Raw genomic sequence first — 19,244 nt, 5'->3', positions numbered from 1 at the left:
TGCCGAACAAACATCGTTATGAAGCCTACTGATGACTTTGATTGTGGCTAATAACACAAACTGTGCATCCGCTGCCCACAGGAGGACATGAATCTGAATGAAGAGCGAAAGGCCCCCCTTCGCGGGAAGGATTTGAGCACCAAACGGGAGATGGTGGTCCAGTACATCTCCGCCACAGCCAAATCTGTAAGTCTAAAGAAGGCTGGACGCAAAGTGAAGTGTGCTCGCCCCAATGATTGTAGATGTTGTGATGAATCTCCAGAATGAGTTCAGTCTGATTCCTCTGCTTTTCTGTACATATGGCTTCCCTCACACACTCACTTCTGTCAAATCTCCACCCTTCACGCTTCCTTCATCTTCTGGTTTCATTTATTTTCCCCGCGCCCATCATCCTTCTTTTTTTTTTTTTTTTTTCCCCGTCGTGCTGCAATCTGCCGTTGTAGGCCTCCATCACTCGGTAACCGTAGGCCACTCACTCACAGACTCACTCAATGCTCGGTGGACGGTCAGTGCCTCTTCAGCCGTATGCTTGCATGCACATTGTTTGGTGGGTTACTGGCCGGATCTTGCATGTTTCTTTGGAGCATTTTAAATGGCCACTGGGTCTTTTTCATTTAGTAAACTGGTGCAATCTTGCATTAAGCAGTTACAAAAACAGTCACCACAAGCAATTTTGAAATATAACTTATGCAAACTGTTTCTTTGGATATTTGCTAAGTCTCAAGGTGTACTAGCTTTGGTCTACCTGGGAGTGTTTTGAATAGGTTATGAACACTCTAATACAGGGGTGTCAAACGTACGGCCCGAGGGCCGGATCAGGCCCACGAACAGGTTTTAACCGGCCCGCGAGATGAGTTTGCCAAGTATAAAAAATAACCTATCATTTTTTAATGAAAGAAACAGCTCTTCTAAACGTGTCCACTGGATGTCACAATACCAATTATTTGGATCTTTGTAGATGATGCTACATACACTGCAAAAAGTCAGTGTTCAAAAACAAGAAAAAACTAAACAAAAATTAGGGGTATTTTATTTGAACTAAGTAAAATTATCTGCCAATAGAACAAGACAATTTGGCTTGTCAAGACTTTCCAAAACAAGTCAAATTAGCTAACCTCAATGAACCCAAAAAATACCTTAAAATAAGTATATTCCCACTAATAATAACTGCACTACTATATGAGTATGTATTTTCTATTGTTTCATTGAAAATAAAACAGCAAAGTCCATTTGGCTGTCATCTGTTTTAATTATGAGACACAATTGTGTCAAAGTCATGATTTTTTTTTTCGTGCTTGAAAGAAGAAATTATTACTTTAAAAAAGTAGTTTTGTACTTGTGAGTGTTAATGACACAGCTTTGCAACAGTTGATATTCTAGTTTCAAGCATGTTTTACTCAATATAGGTAATCAAATCTCAGCAACAAGCTGTAATATCTTACTGAGATCATTTAGGACATACACACCCCTAAAACAAGTAAAACACTCTCACATAAAATCTGCTTAGTGAGAAGAATTATCTTATCAGACAGAAAATAAGCAAATTTTACCCTTATTTGAGATACTTAATCTTACTTAGGGTTCAGTTTTTGCAGTTTATGTACAAAATAGACTACATGATATTAGTACATCGGTGATCAAACTACATAAATAACATCCTGTTATTTTATCTTGATGGATTGAAATTTAACACCAATGAGTTGACTGATTATCACATAATTTGTTCGGAAAATATAAATAACGACAAATGAATTATAAACCGCAACATTATGATTTGTACATTTGTGCTTGTTCTATTTTTAACCAAAGAAAACATTCTTAAGTTGTCTTTATTTTTAAGTTATCGTGCCGTGATTTTACCAATCCGGCTCACTCGGGAGTAGATTTTTCTCCATGTGGCCCCCGATCTAAAATTAGTTTGACACCCCTGCTCTAATACAAATATTATAATAACAATTAGGGATGAACATTTCATTCGTTATTATCGTGGTATTTTTAAATGTGCTTACAATTTTGAAATCTTTTCTCCAAGTTTTATTGAAAAAAGTACAACACATTTAAATTGATTGATTTTTTATAAGATAACATTGTGCTTCATGTACCTCAAGTAGAAATTGAATGTCCAAATGAAAGCAACACAACTGGGTAGTATAATGGCAGAAACAATATAATAACATAAATAAATAAAAATAAATGTGAGAATTGTGCAAGATGGTTCCTTATGGTTATAAGAGATTAAACAAATGTAAACATTTTGCAAGATGGTACCTGAAGACGTAATTGCACTTTTTGTCCATATGGACACACATTGTGTTTATATATGAGATCTAGTCATACACATAAAGTAGGGCTGCACCATAATGGCCAAAATAATAATCACAATTATTGATTATGTTAGTTAAAACAGGTGTGAACGCGACGACATCATGTAATTTGTAATGTCTAATTAAAAGGCTATAGATAAATACATTTAAAGACAATGTTTGTGTTTGTTCATTAATAGTATCAATGTGTCAGCTTTTTCTCATTACATAATGCCTTTATCTCTATTTTTACATTTTGATAGAGTGGTATTTTTTTCAGTTATGTAAGTGTACATGTACATGCTGTATCAGGACAGATCTATTAAGAGTTTCAGCAGAAATATGTCATATAGGAATTATCTATACACCATAATGCTATGTCACATGAATGCTTTTTAAAGTAATACTTTGTAAAATGGAAAAAACAAACAAACAAGTAATGTAAAATAATACAAAAACATGGTGTTTACTTTTTGATATCAATATAAAACACAAAAAAATGTGGCTAATGCAGATAAAGTCAAATAAACAAGCTTTGAGGTAGAAAATGGATGGATGAATGTTTTTCTCCAACACCACCACGTGGTTTAGTGCAGCGGTTTGGCCCAAAAAAATAAACAGGAGTTATACCTCCCGCATTTAATACACAATCTTCGTACCTCACTATTCGATGAGATGGCAAAACATTTTAGCTCGTATTGATGTTATTGAAACACTAACAACATTAGCAGTTCCTTTCCAGGAAGTAAGCAGTGTTGCCTAAAATGTTTTTTCGATCATTAAAAATATAAACGGTATTTTACCGCAGTTGATCATTATACCGTTTACCGTTACATCCCTAATAACAATAGTAACCAAGATTGTGCTAGACATTTATTAAAAACAAAAAGGCTAGAAAAATGGAAATTAATTTGTCTCACCCTCCGCTAGCTTCCAAAACTGCAAAGCATCATCATTTATTAGCCTCCTCATTGCTATGGTAATTAACCGGCGTTATTGATAATGATGATTTTTTTGTTTTTTTGTCAGAGTTGATTGAATTCCTCACCGGGCTCATTATTCTTGCGTGTGAGTAATTGTTTTATTCAAATGGATATTAATCCGTGTAGTCAAAAGACAAGAGAACAAAACGTGACGTCTCCCAGCACGCCTTGATTACTTTCATTAGGACTTGAAGCAGGAAAAAGAAGACTAGGTGGGTGGGGAGGCTCGAATGTCAGTTTTGACATATCAGTGCGTGTCACAGGGGGTAGCTTCCGGCGCTGAAAAGTGTACCTAGCCTTTGTTGAAGTGCCTCCAGCCTCCGTTCGCTTTAATGGTGCCGAGGGGGACGGCTTAAGTTTGACTTTTCAGATCCAATTTTACCAATGTGAGGGTAATGAAGTAGACAAAAGGGTGGTACTTGCAAAACAAACTATTTGTGAGAACCATTGGCTAAGGCCATAACGGAGATGGACATTTGACTAAATATTACGGATGCCGATAAATGCTTTAAAATGTAATATCGGAAATTATCGGTATCGGTTTCAAAATTATCGGTATCGGTTTCAAAAAGTAAAATTTATGACTTTTTAAAACGCTGCTGTGTACACGGACGTAGGGAGAAGTACAGAGCGCCAATAAACCTTAAAGGCACTGCCTTTGCGTGCCGGTCCAATCACATAATATCTACGGCTTATCACACACAATTGTGAATGCAATGCATACTTGGTCAACAGCCATACAGGTCACACTGAGGGTGGACGTATAAACAACTTTAACACTGTTACAAATATGCGCCACACTGTGAACCAACACCAAAGAACAATGACAAACACATTTCGGGAGAACATCCGCACCGTAACACAACATAAACACAACAGAAACAAATACCCAGAACCCCTTGCAGCACTAACTCTTCCGTTACATTGTTTAATGCATCCAGCGGGGCATCACAACAAAATTAGGCATAATAATGTGTTAATTCCACGTCTGTATATATCGGTATCGGTTGATATCGGAATCGGTAATTAAGAGTTGGACAATATCGGAATATCGGATATCGGCAAAAAAGCCATTATCGGACATCTCTACTAAATATGATCAACATTTACTTCACAATGGAGAAATGGAAAATCTTTTTTTTAATTTATAACACATTTTTTGATCAAACAATCGTTGTCTTTAAGACAGCAAACTAGTTCCATCCATCCATCCATTTTCTACCGCTTGTCCCTTTCGGGGTCGCGGAGGCACTCGCGAAGAGTGCCTGTACAGCACCTCTGCTGGTGGCTGCCGAGTAGTGCACTCAATTGAAATCATTCTTCATGGTCAGTTTTGGATTGATTTTCATGCTCACAAGTCAATGTGACACATACAGTAGATACAAAATAAGAATTTCAGGAAATGACTTTAATTAGTTCTGTGACGCTGCTCATACCTTGAAAAACCCATAATGTGAAATAAATATTCAAATAAACCACAATTTTTACATGTAACATGCCTTTTATAAAAAATATTGCGTCAAAAACAATACATTAGAATCTACTACAATCAACCGCAGTACTTTTATGAAGTAATGTAATAATGCACATTGGAGAGGGGACTTGTACGACGCACCATCGACAGCTTCTTCATATTTTCATGGATAAATGTCCCCCGTTTAAATATTATTTTAAAGTCCTTAAAGGGGAACTGTCCTTTTTTTGGGAATTTTGCCTATCGTTCACAATCATTATGAGAGACAAGAAGACAAAACATTATTTTTTTTGTTCTCGCTTTCTAACCTATACGAATCAACACGTTTTAGGTAGTTAGCAATGCAGCTAATGGGAGCAATCAATTCTACCTCTAAATCAGTTTAAAAATGCATTCAAAAACCGTCAACAATACTTCATTTACGTTCCCTAACCTGTATGATAACCAAGCTGTGGCGACATTGTTATTGTCAGAGCGAACACTGAGGAACTACTTTTCTAGCGTAGTAATACATCGCCATGCTTCGGTATGGGCCGTAAAAGCTAACTACAGCAAGAGATAAGCTAGATTCTACGACAGCACAAAATGCGTTTGCGTTTGTAATACACAACACAATGCGATAGAACACCAATCTGTACTGACTGGAAAAACATGAACAATTATATTACAGTATCTGTAAAGTATTTTTTCATGTTTTGTTTGTACACAGCTAGCCAGACAGCGTATGTACTTTAGTTTCAATAACACGCATGACGTGCTGCGTGTATCATGATCAATACAAAGCTGGCAGGGGACGTTTCCTGTTGATTTTGGGTAAGCACTCCATTTATGTCAAAATATCTTGTCTCCAAGTTACTTATTTATAGCGTCAAAATCGTCTCACTCTTCCTTTGTGCTCGCTTCTATAAGCAGCAGTATATTTCGCTTCAAAATTACAAGGTTGTGAATCCTCATTTGTCCAAAAATAGTCATCTTCGTTGTGTTCTTATCACTCATAATGATTGTGATTGATAGGCATCATTCCAAAAAAAGTGCGGTTCCCCTTTAAAAGGCGTGACTAACTCATTCTGCCCGAGTATGGTGTAGACTTGCATTGATACGTTCGAACGCTCTGTCATGTTTATTTGTTTAAGTTTTCTTGTTTCAATTCAATGAATGTCATCTGTTTCTTCTTCCTAAGCACTAGTTCCCATGGTTGGAAAAACAAAGTAATGTCAATCTCTATCTATATGCTAATGCTAGAAAGTAAGACACCGGATGTTTCAGTCGGATCTAACGGGGTTCACTGTGACATTCGCTGCGCCAACTAGCGTCCATTATCCAAATTTTTGCCCGCAACATAAAGCATAACACGTCGTCACGTCGTGTCATTGCTGGTTTACGAGCAGAGGAGCATGTTCGGCAGCGCACAATCACGGAGTACTTACAAGCAGACACAGTGTGTTGACAGAAAAGGGAGAACGGACGCATTTTGGCTTAAAAACTGACGATAAAGGTGAAGTTATAACACTGAAACGCCCTCAGGCAGAGGTGCTTTAAAGTCCATCCGCAGTCGGCAGTGTTTTAGCTACTTTTAAATCACTAATCCTTGTCTCCATGGCGACAAGTAAAGTAAGTTTCTTACAAGTATCATCCCTGCAGGACGAGGAATAGCTAAACATGCTTCACTACACACCGTAGCTCACCGGCGTCACAATGTAAACAAACGCCATTGGTGGATCTACACCTGACATCCACTGTAATGATACCAAGTACAGGAGCGTATCGAGTTGAGACTACTGTTAATTACATCAATATTTTCACAAAATATTTTTTCATTTTTTATTTATTATATAGTTTATAAACTCCCTGTACACATGATGACTTTGAATATGACCAATGTATGATCCTGTAACTACTTGGTATCGGACTGATACCAAAATTTATGGTATCATCCAAAACTAATTTAAAGCATCCAAACAACAGAAGAATAAGTGCTTATTACATTTTAACAGAAGTGTAGATAGAACATGTTAAAAGAGAAAGTAAGCAGATATTAACAGTAAATGAACAAGTAGATTAATAATTCATTTTCTACCACTTGTCCTTAGTAATTTTGACAAAATAATAGAATGGAAAATGACACAATATGTTAAATTAGGAGCCTTTGTTTGTTTACTTACTAATAAAATACAAGTTGTCTTGTATGTTCACTAATTTATTTAAAGGACAAACTTGCAATAAGTAACATATATTCTTAATGTACCGTAAGATAAAGAAATACAAATAAAGCCAATAATGCAATTTTTTGTGGTCCGCTTTATTTAGAAAAGTATCAAAGTACCGAAATACCTTTTGGTTAGGGGACAACACTACGGTGCACTGGTATCGTGAGGTACTGCTGTAATTGTAAGAACATGTCCATTCCCAGTATTGTCTGGTTATTAAATACTGATCAAATTAATCAGACTCTCCATATGAAGAAGACCACATGATCTGTCAATGAAACAATCTTGTAGTGTGTCAGGGGCCATATTGCTTGTGGATACTGATGCATGCACTGTTGATGGAAGGTTGTTGTGTGAATAATGCAGGAACGTTGTACTTTGGACTTTTTGGTGTGCTGTGGTGCTTTCACTTGTTTTGCTCGTGAGTTGTTTGGGCCTTCCTCTATATGTCACTTTGCATTTTCCCCTCTTTGTTATTGATGGTGTTTTTAAATTCCAAATAGAATCCTCCTGTTATTTACCGCTGTAGACATGCAAGCTTTATACTCCAATATCAAATTGTAAGTTTTCTTCAAACGACCACAGGGGTGTCCAAAATGTTTCCACTGAGGGCCGCACACGGAAAAATTAAAGCATGTGGGGGCCATTTTGATATTTTTCATTTTCAAACCATAACAAAATATATGCATTTTTTATTTTTTTTACCTTTAGGGGTCCCGGGGACCATAAAGGGTCTCAGTCATTAAAATGCTAAAAATAAGTCAGATTATTATTTTTTTTAAATTATTTTTGCGCTTTCAGTAAATCTCTATAGCAACTTCAAGTTGATATAAAGTAATACAAATTAAAAAAAAATGTTTTATGACTTTTCTGTCAAAAACAACTTAGTTTTTTTATAGTAAAACTGAAATATGCAGTATTTAGTAATTAGAGCCCTAAAAGATCAATAATGCAGGACACCATTGATTTTAATTATTTCATATTTTTGAGTAATCACAGTAAAAAGATAAATAAAAAATCACTAAATATATTTGGGAACCAAAAGGTGCCCCACTTATAAAGTGATACATTTTTATTAGGTTTTTCTTTTACTTTCAACACTTAAGTTACAAGATCAACTTCAGATATATCTGTCGATTTTATGCTGGAACTATTATTTTGTTTGTTTTATGCGCTTTTGTCAAAGAAAACTTTGATGTTTTTATATGGCTACTACACAATATATGCGATGTTTACCACATAAAACATTTTAAAGTGAAATATTTGAAGTACTTGGATTTTTTGTCATTATTTTTTTTTTTTGAGCAATGGCAGAAAATGAAAAATGAAGAAAGACAAAAGAAAAAAAAAACAGCCTACATGCAACTTTTTCTTGTTAGATTTCACCTCATTCCACTTTTTTTAATGTTCTTTTTTTTTTTTACAATAGTATTTCCAGAATGTGTGGCGGGCCGGTAAACAATTAGCTGCGGGCCACAAATGGCCCCCGGGCCGCACTTTGGACACCCCTGACCTATAGTATGTAGCAATAGAGGCGGTGGTTCAGAGCTGCTTAAAAATAGACATATCTCCAAATATTGCTTGGACTTTGCCTTGCCAATTTATGCAGCCTTGCTCTGTTGGGCGGGTTTTCAGCTTTAAAAAAGCTTCATGCATAAGGTATCCGTTTGTTATATACTGCAAATATACCATTGAGGTAGCTGCAGCCAAAACTTTGAAACGCTATCTATCGTTAAGAAAGACAGATTATTTTTTTACTTGCATAAAATATGTCTTTCAAAGGAAAGGCTATGTTTATTCCTTCCTCCCCGCCCATGCATTGCCACCTCTCTATCACCAGGCAATATTGAGAACTCCCAGTCGCTAGCCAGGGAGGGGGGTCTCAGCAGGAGTCTTGCAAATTACCCAATAACATGAAAAGGGAAATGACTTTTTTCCGAGGGAGAATTTGCACATTGACCCTATTCATTTGAACACAGTCTGTGTTTTTTTAGAACAGAACAGAGAACCTAGATCTATTTTGCGGGAGCGCAACGCTTCTAAGGACGTCCTTGACCATCAGCTTTGCATGTTTGTCTTTCACCTGCTGCCTTCATTATCTTCTGGCTTTTGAAAAATGATCACCAACTCCACCCTAACTTTCCTGTAACATTATTATTTTCTTTGTGACTGTATATTTTCCAGTGACTAATTTCATGTTTGATGCCAAATCTGCTGCTCCTCACATGTTTTTACAAAGCCTGTGATGGGAAAGTCTTGTCCACCATTATGAAGGATGTTTTATCCTAATTGGATTTACTTTAGTGTCATTCTTTTAATGCAACTCATGTTTTGACTGATATTTTAGGCTGTTTTACATGAAGTGGAACCTCTGAAAGCCGAATTAATCCACCTGAAATTGTTACATTTTTGAATTTGGGGAGAAATTGAGAGAATACGCCTGTAAAGTAACACATACAGTCGTGGTCAAATGTTTACATACACTTGTAAAGAACATACTGTCATGGCTGGTTACATGTCCCTTTGCAAGTTTCGCTGCAATAAGGCACTATATATGTATATTTATATATGTATATATATATATATATATATATATATATATATATATATATATACAGTGGGGCAAAAAAATATTTAGTCAGCCACCCATTGATTGTCAATGGGTGGCTGACTAAATACTTTTTTGCCCCACTGTATATATATATATATATATGTGTGTGTATATATATATATATATATATATATATATATATATATATATATATATATATATATATATATATATATATATATATATATATATATATATAAATGTGTATATATATATATATATAAATGTGTATATATATGCATATATATATATATATATATATATATATATATATGTGTATATACGTATTTATATGTGTATATATGTATATATGTGTATATATATATATATGTATATATGTGTATATATATATGTGTGTATATAAATGTGTATATATATGCATATATATATATATATATATATATATATATATATTTGTATATATGTGTATATATATGTGTATATGTGTATATATATGTGTATATATATGTATATATGTGTATATATATATGTATATATGTGTGTATATATATATATATATAAATGTGTATATATATATGTATATATATATATATACATATGTATATATGTATACATACATATATGTGTATATATATATATATATATATATGTATATATATATATATATATATATATATATATATATATATATATATATATATATATATATATATATATATATACGTATGTACTGTACGTATAGAAATAAAACATAGTTGATGCAGTGGTAGATCTTGCTTTGGTTTTGGCTGAGACCAGGGATCTTGGGCTGGATAAGGTCGGTGACCCCTGCATTACAGTGTGCTACCAAGTCAGCTCTGGTATGAGTGTACAAGGTGTGTTAGGAAGCAGAGTTACGATATCCTCTGCTGTGCGAAGCTGGGGCGACAAACTACACAGACAAGAAAAACAAGCCATCTGAAAAAATAAAATAAAATCTCCCCCCAAAAATATTTTTGGGGCCGTCCAAATTGTTATTGTGTCGGACAAATGAATGTAAGGGAAACACCGCCTTTCACACAGGTGCCGTCCTACCACTGTTATTACTCTTCAATGCTGTAAAATTGCTGGCATATTAGCCCTCTATTCAGAACAGTGGCATGGAAAAAATAAATTTTCAGCTACAATGCAATTAGCAAAATAATGTGTTTATAAATACCTGTACATTTAACAAAATATTAAGGATTTCTGTTTAAATTATTTTCTTTGGGGAAAAGGTAGTTTCTAATGTCAACTACCATGAATTGATGACCCCGACTTAAACAAGTTGAAAAACTTATTCGGGTGTTACCATTTAGTGGTCAATTGTACGGAATATGTACTGTACTGTATAATCTACTAAAAAAAGTTTCAATCAATCAAAAACTGGCTTTTTTCGACTTCAGAGGTTCCACTGTTTAGCCAATCCATTTTCTCCCAACCTGATGGTACACTGAAATGCACACAACCATGTTAGACTTGTGCCTATCTCCTTCAAGCGCCATCATTCACTATACTATAGGATGTGCAGTGTCTTAGGGATGTAACGATAAACCGTGGTTAAATTTCCGGGGATTAGTATTCAGGTTTCAGATTTTAATTATCGCAAAACTGTGATTGATAATCGCACATTTTTATAAATTCACGGTAACACTGCTCATTTCCTTAGATGCTAACATGAATACAAGTGTGTGTTTCAGTCCTTTTCAGTGTGTGTTTAAGTACTTTTTGAGTACATTCGACGATACCGTGATATATTTTCATCACAATAACGGATACATTACCATGCATCTAGAAAGTATTCCCAGTGCTTTACTTTTTCCATATTTAGTTATGTTTCAGCCTTATTGCAAAATTGAATACATTCATTTTTGTTCTCAAAATTTTAAGGACAATGTAAAAACTTTTTTTTTTTCAAAACATTTTTCGCAAATGTATTGGAAGAAAAAAAAAAAACTTGTACATAAGTTTTACAGCCTTTGCTCAGTACTTTGTTGATGCACCTTTGGAATATGAATAGGCTTTTATTGTCATTACACATTAAAAACAACAAAATTGTGGATTACTGATGACGGATGCCGCCAAGCAAGGCGCTAACCCCGCCCCATCAGGAGCAGTTAGGGGTCCGGTGTCTTACTCAAGGACACCATTACACCTCCTGTCAGGTTCAAACAGAGACAGAATTCAATTTGGCTCAATTTGAGGAGAAACGTCTGGTCTGTACTCTTGTACAGTTTCCAGCACGCTCTGACAAAAAAAGGTTTGCGTTTCCTCTTTTATTTGGATAGTCCCTGTTTACACAACAACAGCTGTTTCTAAAGGAATGGGGGGTTATGTTAACAGCCATTGTTTTCGGTCAAATTAACACAAAAGAAAAAGATGGCTTGGGCTGGTCCTGGATCGAGCTTGGGCAACTCTTGGATCACAATAGATAACCCCTCCTGTCTCCTTCCATCTTACACAGCGGAATTTTCCAAGCCTTTGGCTTGGTGCAACAAAGACAGCTTTCATCTGTTCACGGGGAACTCAGAGAACGGAAAGTTTTTTGATAATTTACATACAATTTTTCTGACACCTACGGTTACAAGACGGCCACTCTACCCACTGAGACATGCCGCTCCGTGGCAGAATTACAGCCTCAAGTCTTTCCGAATACCACGCCACAGCTTGGCACACCTATCTTTGGGCAATTTGGCCCAGTCCTTTTTCCAACACCTCTCAAGCTCCATCAGGTTGGATGGGAAGTGTTGGTTTTCACCCAGGATGTCTCTGTACATTGCTGCATTCACCTTTCCCTCTATCCCGACTAGTCTCCCAGTTCCTGTCGCTAAAAAGCATCCCCACAGCATGATGCTGCCACCGCCATGCTTCACTGTAGGTATGGTATTGGCCTAGTAATGAGCGGGGCTCGGTTTCCTCCAAACATGACGCCTGGCATTCACGCCAAAGACTTCAATTTTTGTCTCATCAGACCAGAGAATTTTGTTCCTCGTGGTTTAAGAGTCTTTCAGGTGTAGGATGGCAAACTTTTTACGAAGAAATGGCTTCCATACAGACCTGATTGGTGGTTTGCTGCAGAGATGGTTGTCCTTCTGGAAAGGTTCTCCTCTCTCCACAGAGGAATGCTGACAGAGTGACCATCGGGTTCTTGGTCACCTCCCTGACTAGACTAAGAGACATCCCGGATGAAAACCGACACTTCCCATCCAACCTGATGGAGGTTGAGAGGTGCTGCAAAGAGGAATGTGACACAATTGTGGCATCATATTGACAAAAACTTAAGGGTGTAATTGCTTCCAAAGGTGCGTTGGGCAAAGGTTGGGACTATTTTTTGTACATTTTTAGTTTTTTAAATATGCAAAATGTTTAAAAAAAAAAAAAGTTTTCACTTTGTCATTACGGGGTATTGTGTGAAGAATTTTGAGGACAAAAATGAATTGAATCCATTTCGGAATAAGGTTGTTACATTCAAAATGTTGAAAAAGTTGTGAATACTTTCCGGAATGCACTGTATGACATTTTCATATCGTTACATCCCTACAGTCTGTTAAGATGGTGTTTTTCAAAATGTAACGCTACTTTTTTTTTGTTTTGTTTTTTTTGCACATTTATTTTAAGGCATCAACTGTGGAATAGGTTGCAAGCTTGTGCACTCCGTGCCGAGTCAGCATAAAACATCCCCGGCGCAGTAGGTCTCCTGCTGGAGTGGCGGCGTATACAAAGACTGATTAATGCCGCGCACCAGGCGGTGGCACATGTAGAATTGACTTTACGGCACCTGTAAACCCTCGCAAGACGGCAGGAAGAGTCGGAGTAAAAGACCTAGGAAATGAGATTTCCAAAGCGTGTGTGAGAGAGCTTAGAAGGGCAGAAGTGAAGGACAGAAGAGAGGAGAGAGTAGGTAGAAGGCAAAAAGGCACGGCGTGTTCTTCTGTGACATTTAATCAAGATGCATTTGCTTTGGACGCCACGTGTAATCGACAAAAACGAGCTGTAGCAATAGATTGGAATGTAAGTAGTTATCTGGCGCAACACGTCAATAGAAGCTGCCACCATTGACAGACCGTAGTAGGATTTTATACAAAAAACTTATACATCAGGGTTTAAACTGGAAACACTGTAGGGTACCGATACCGGTGTTATAGTCAATAGCGGTATATGTTTGAGACAATACCGCCATACCGGTATCTTTTTCAATGTGCCTTTGTTTCGCCCGTTTGTTCTTCTCTGCGTCCTCTTTATGGAGGCTTCTCTCACGTATTATGACAAAAACAAAAAAAAATGCCGCGCCGTGCCGACTTCTCGACTCCCGAGTAATACGATGCTTTGGTCAGCGACTGCATTTGGCGTTTGGTGAGTGACCACAGCTTTTTTTTTTTTACACATACACCAATTTGCTTGAGAACTTATATCTCTCCTGCTGGCGACTTTATCACGAATCTCATCTGTTTATGTGGTTCACTTCTGTTGTCACTAGAGATGTCCGATAAATGCTTTAAAATGTATCGGTTTCAAAAAGTAAAATGTATGACTTTTTAAAACGCCGCTGTACGGAGTGGTACACGGACATAGGGAGAAGTACAGAGCGCCAATAAACCTTAAAGGCACTGCCTTTGCGTGCCGGCCCAGTCACATAATACCTACGGCTTCTCACACACATAAGTGAAAGCAAGCATACTTGGTCAATAGCCATACAGGTCACACTGAGGATGGACGTATAAACAACTTTAACACTGTTACAAATATGCGCCACACTGTGAACCCACACCAAACAAGAATGACAAACACATTTCGGGAGAACATCCGCACCGTAACATAACATAAACACAACAGAACAAATACCCAGAACCCCTTGCAGCACTAACTCTTCCGGGACGCTACAATATACCCCCTACCCGAAAACCACCGCCCCCCCCAAACCCCGCCCACCTCAACCTCCTCATGCTCTCTCAGGGAGAGCATGTCCTAAATTCCGAGCTGCTGTTTTGAGGCATGTTAAAAAAATAATGCACTTTGTGACTTCAATAATAATGTTGGCATTTTTTTCCATAACTTGAGTTGATTGTTTTTGGAAAACCTTGTTACATTGTTTAATGCATCCAGCGGGGCATCACAACAAAATTAGGCATAATAATGTGTTAATTCCACGACTGTATATATCTGTATCGTTTGATATCGGAATCTGTAATTAAGAGTTGGACAATATCGGAATATCGGATATCGGCAAAAAAGCCATTATCGGACATCTCTAGTTTCAGTCCTATTGTACAATGTTCTCACTGGGATGTTCACATATTCCCGTTTAGATGAACAATTAATCATAATGCTTCCACGTGCAAAAAGAAAAATAATGTGTGGCCAACAAACGTTTTTCTGTGATTTATGTAAAAGTTGAATGTCAAAGTTGACCAACTTCTTGGGTTTATGGCAACAACCTACTATACAGGTGAGAGGCATAGTTCTATAATCCAGACATAACTTTAAAAAATTTAAGAAATAACTTTCACCAACTCAGACGCGATGCAGCAACAGCCTCTCTATGATCGCGGTGCCGCTAAAAATAGTTCCTTAATGTTAGTGCTTATAATGAATGAAATAAGTTTATTTCGGTCATATAATCAACCATCAAACATTTTGTGTGACCAGTTTAACAGTACAGATTATACATATTTAACAATCATACACATTTACACACAAAAAGAAAAGAAAAAGAATGACCGAAAAAGGAATAGGCTGAAGCCAAAGCTTATATTTGCCTATCATATACATTCACTGAAAATTAGATTGCCTGGAACATCGTTAAAAAAATCAATGGGATGAAAGTAATCGTTGCTATATTTTATAATTTTCAATTATTTCACCTTTCAAGGTTTTCTTAAACCTTAACAAATAACTACATGTCTTCAGCTCATCACTGAGCTTGTTCCACCATTTAACTCCTAAAACTGAAATACATACATACCGTATTTTTCGGAGTATAAGTCACAACGGCCGAAAATGCATAATAAAGAAGGGAAAAAACATATATAAGTCGCACTGGAGTATAAGTCGCATTTTTGGGGGAAATCTATTTGATAAAATCCAACACCAAGAATAGACATTTGAAAGGCAATTTAAAATAAATAAAGAATAGTGAACAACAGGCTGAATAAGTGTACGTTATATGAGGCATAAATAACCAACTGAGAACGTGCCTGGTATGTTAACGTAACATATTATGGTAAGAGTCCTTCAAATAACTATAACATATAGAACATGCTATACGTTTACCAAACAATCTGTCACTCCTAATCGCTAAATCCCATGAAATCTTATACGTCTAGTCTCTTACGTGAATGAGCTAAATCATATTATTTTATATTTTATGGTAATGTGTTAATAATTGCGGCCAAACTATGAAAAAAACTGCGAAAAATACGGTACATACACTCATAACAATAACGCGATATACGTTCATTTTGTAAATAAAGTATTGTTGGCGGGTTTTGGATGTTTTTAAAGGGCTTTATGGGCGGAATTGTTAGCCACCTTGTACTTGCCGTATTTTACGAGTAGGAATGCTTAAAAAAAACAAACAAAAAAAACATTAGTGTTCTTGTCTTACATAGGGATTGTGAATGATAGGCGAAAAAAACCGTCATTAATTTCCAAATTTTTATTTATAATGGGGGTGAGTACTTTTGCAAGGCCTATTATCATCCCTGCATAGTTAGCAATAAAAGCAGTCTCGCCACCAACCACGTTTGACAGGCAGCCATGTTTAGTCTGGTTTCTTCCGTTAAGTGTTTATAAGTCACTACGTCCGACAGGCGGGCATTCAACTCGCCACTTGTTATGATGGACTGTTTCTTTTCCGATTTAGACTCCAAATGGGATGGAATCTGAGGACAGATAGCACCTCTGTGCTGGCATAACTTTGGGAAGAGTAGATAAAATGTCAGGCGAGCTCGGCTTTACGTCAAACGAGCTTGACGTGTGGATAGTCGTACGTTGATGGAATGGCCACGGGAATCAGCTTCTGTTGTCAAGACACTGCATGATATGCTGCTCGGTGTGCCTCGCTAGACTTTGGACAATATTATTTTGCATCATTTTTTTTAAATCGGTGTTGTTTATTTGCTTTTTGGTTGGCCAATAACATCAATCCATCAATCAGTCAATCACTGTTTATTTATATAGCCCTAAATCACGAGTGTCTCAAAGGGCTGCACAAGCCACAAGCCGATGATTTTTATTAACTAAGACGAGCGTTCGCAAGAAAAGCTAAAATGCTAATGAAGACTGACACTCTGCAACCTTTTTGGGCCACTCCTTGTCGTTTTTCGATCGTGAATCAATTCTACCGATGTGTTAAAGGCCTACTGAAATGCGATTTTCTTATTTAAACGGGGATAGCAGGTCCATTCCATGTGTCATACTCGATCATTTCGCGATATTGCCATATTTTTGCTGAAAGGATTTAATAGAGAACATCGACGATAAAGTTCGCAACTTTTGGTTGCTGATAAAAAAGCCTTGCCTGTACCGGAAGTAGCGTGACGTCACAGCTTGTGGAGCTCCTCACATCTGCACATTGTTTACAATCATGGCCAGCAGCAGCGAGAGCGATTCAGACCGAGAAAGCGACGATTACTCCATTAATTTGAGCGAGGATGAAAGATTTGTGGATGAGGAAAGTGAGAGTGAAGGATTAGAGGGCAGTGGAAGCGATTCAGATAGGGAAGATGCTGTGAGAGGCGGGTGGGACCTGATATTCAGCTGGGAATGACTAAAACAGTAAATAAACACAAGACATATATATACTCTATTAGCCACAACACAACCAGGCTTATATTTAAATGCCACAAATTAATCGCACATAACAAACACCTCCCCCCTCCCGTCCATATAACCCACCGATACAACTCAAACACCCGCACAACACACTCAATCCCACAGCCCAAAGTACCGTTCACCTCCGTAAAGTTCATACAGCACATATATTTCCCCAAAGTTACGTACGTGACATGCACATAGCGGCACGCACGTACGGGCAAGCGATCAAATGTTTGGAAGCCAAAGCTGTACTCACGGTAGCGCGTATCCAATTCAAAGTCCTCCTGGTTGTGTTGCTGCAGCCAGCCGCTAATATACCGCTTCCCACCTACAGCTTTCTTCTTTGCTGTCTTCATTGTTCATTAAACAAATTGCAAAAGATTCACCAACACAAATGTCCAGAATACTGTGTAATTTTGCGATGAAAACAGACGACTTAATAGCTGGCCACAATGGTGTCCCAATATGTCCGCACAATCCGTGACGTCACGCGCAAACGTCATCATACCGAGACGTTTTCAGCAGGATATTTCGCGGGAAATTTAAAATGGCACTTTACTAATCTAACCCGGCCGTATTGGCATGTGTTGCCATGTTAAGATTTCATCATTGATGTATAAACTATCAGACTGCGTGGTCGGTAGTAGTGGGTTTCAGTAGACCTTTAAAGATGATCTCTTCCACAGTTGTTGCCATGTAAACACATAATAAGGAAGACATCCATAATGGTGAGGCAAGCTGCTGTAAATCATTGACATCTCCTATCTGTCTTACTAACACTTGAAACATCTGGAAATTGCAGACATGTTGTTTCATATGTATGCCTCTAATCGCTACTGTTGAATATTAAAAAAAACAAAGCCATCTTTGCTGTGTACCGTATGAAGGACATTGTTTTAATGTGACCAAAAGTTCAGCTCATGCCTCAATGTGTAATTGTCTGGCCTACTCATGACTGTGCTGTTTGTGTCTTTTTGCACATTAACCTTCTCCGCTGATTGCTGCATGCAGATAACTGGGAGCAAAGTCGCGGTAAGTAGTCTACTATTATTATTATTGTTACTTTCATCATGTGGCTTCTGTATCTTTATGGCTGTCTGTGATTTGGCCGCACACACACCATGTATTTTATGCATACAGTTTTTATTATATTTTGAGCATACATTTATACAGATGCATTTGTGATGGGCATAGTGATTGAATTGAAGTACTAAACCCAAAACCAGTGAAGTTGGCACGTTGTGTAATTCGTAAATAAAAAGAGAATACAATGATTTGCAAATCCTTTTCAACTTATATTCAATTGAATAGACTGCAAAGACAAGATATTTAATGTTTGAACTGAGAAAAGTATTTTTTTGGGCAAAAAATCATTAACTTAGAATTTAATGTCAGCAACACATTGCAAAAAAGTTGGCACAGGGGCATGTTCACCACTGTGTTACATGGCTTTTCCTTTTAACAACACTCAGTTGACGTTTGGGAACTGAGGAGACCAATTTTTGAAGCTTTTCAAATGGAATTCTTTCCCATTCTTGCTTGATGTACAGCTTAAGTTGTTCAACAGTCCGGGGGTCTCCGTTGTGGTATTTTAGGCTTTATATTGCGCCACAATGGGAGACAGGTCTGGACTACAGGCAGGCCGCACTCTTTTACTACAAAGCCACGCTGTTGTAACACGTGCAGAATGTGGCTCGGCATTGTCTTGCTGAAATAAGCAGGGGCATCCATGATAACGTTGCTTGGATAGCAACATATGTTGCTCCAAAACCTGTATGTACCTTTCAGCATTAATGGTGCCTTCACAGATGTGTAAGTTACCCATGCCTTGGGCACTAATACACCCCCATACCATCACAGATGCTGGCTTTT

General features: G+C 37.2%; 1 protein-coding gene across 1 annotated transcript in view; it reads left to right on the top strand.

The window, feature by feature from the left end:
• The window catches only part of LOC133645061 (protein diaphanous homolog 2-like), a 113,573-nt gene that overhangs the window by 92,978 nt on the left and 1,351 nt on the right, over positions 1 to 19,244 (top strand). The window contains exons 5-6 of the mRNA XM_062039847.1: positions 82 to 186; positions 18,384 to 18,404. Coding sequence (XP_061895831.1) covers positions 82 to 186; positions 18,384 to 18,404 — 126 coding nt within the window. The remainder of the gene's footprint in view (positions 1 to 81; positions 187 to 18,383; positions 18,405 to 19,244) is intronic.

The sequence above is a fragment of the Entelurus aequoreus genome, linkage group LG28 (genome assembly GCF_033978785.1).
Source record: "Entelurus aequoreus isolate RoL-2023_Sb linkage group LG28, RoL_Eaeq_v1.1, whole genome shotgun sequence".
Taxonomy (NCBI): domain Eukaryota; kingdom Metazoa; phylum Chordata; class Actinopteri; order Syngnathiformes; family Syngnathidae; genus Entelurus; species Entelurus aequoreus.
The sequence above is the reverse complement of the archived record's forward strand: the minus strand, read 5'-3'. Positions and strand labels throughout refer to the sequence as shown.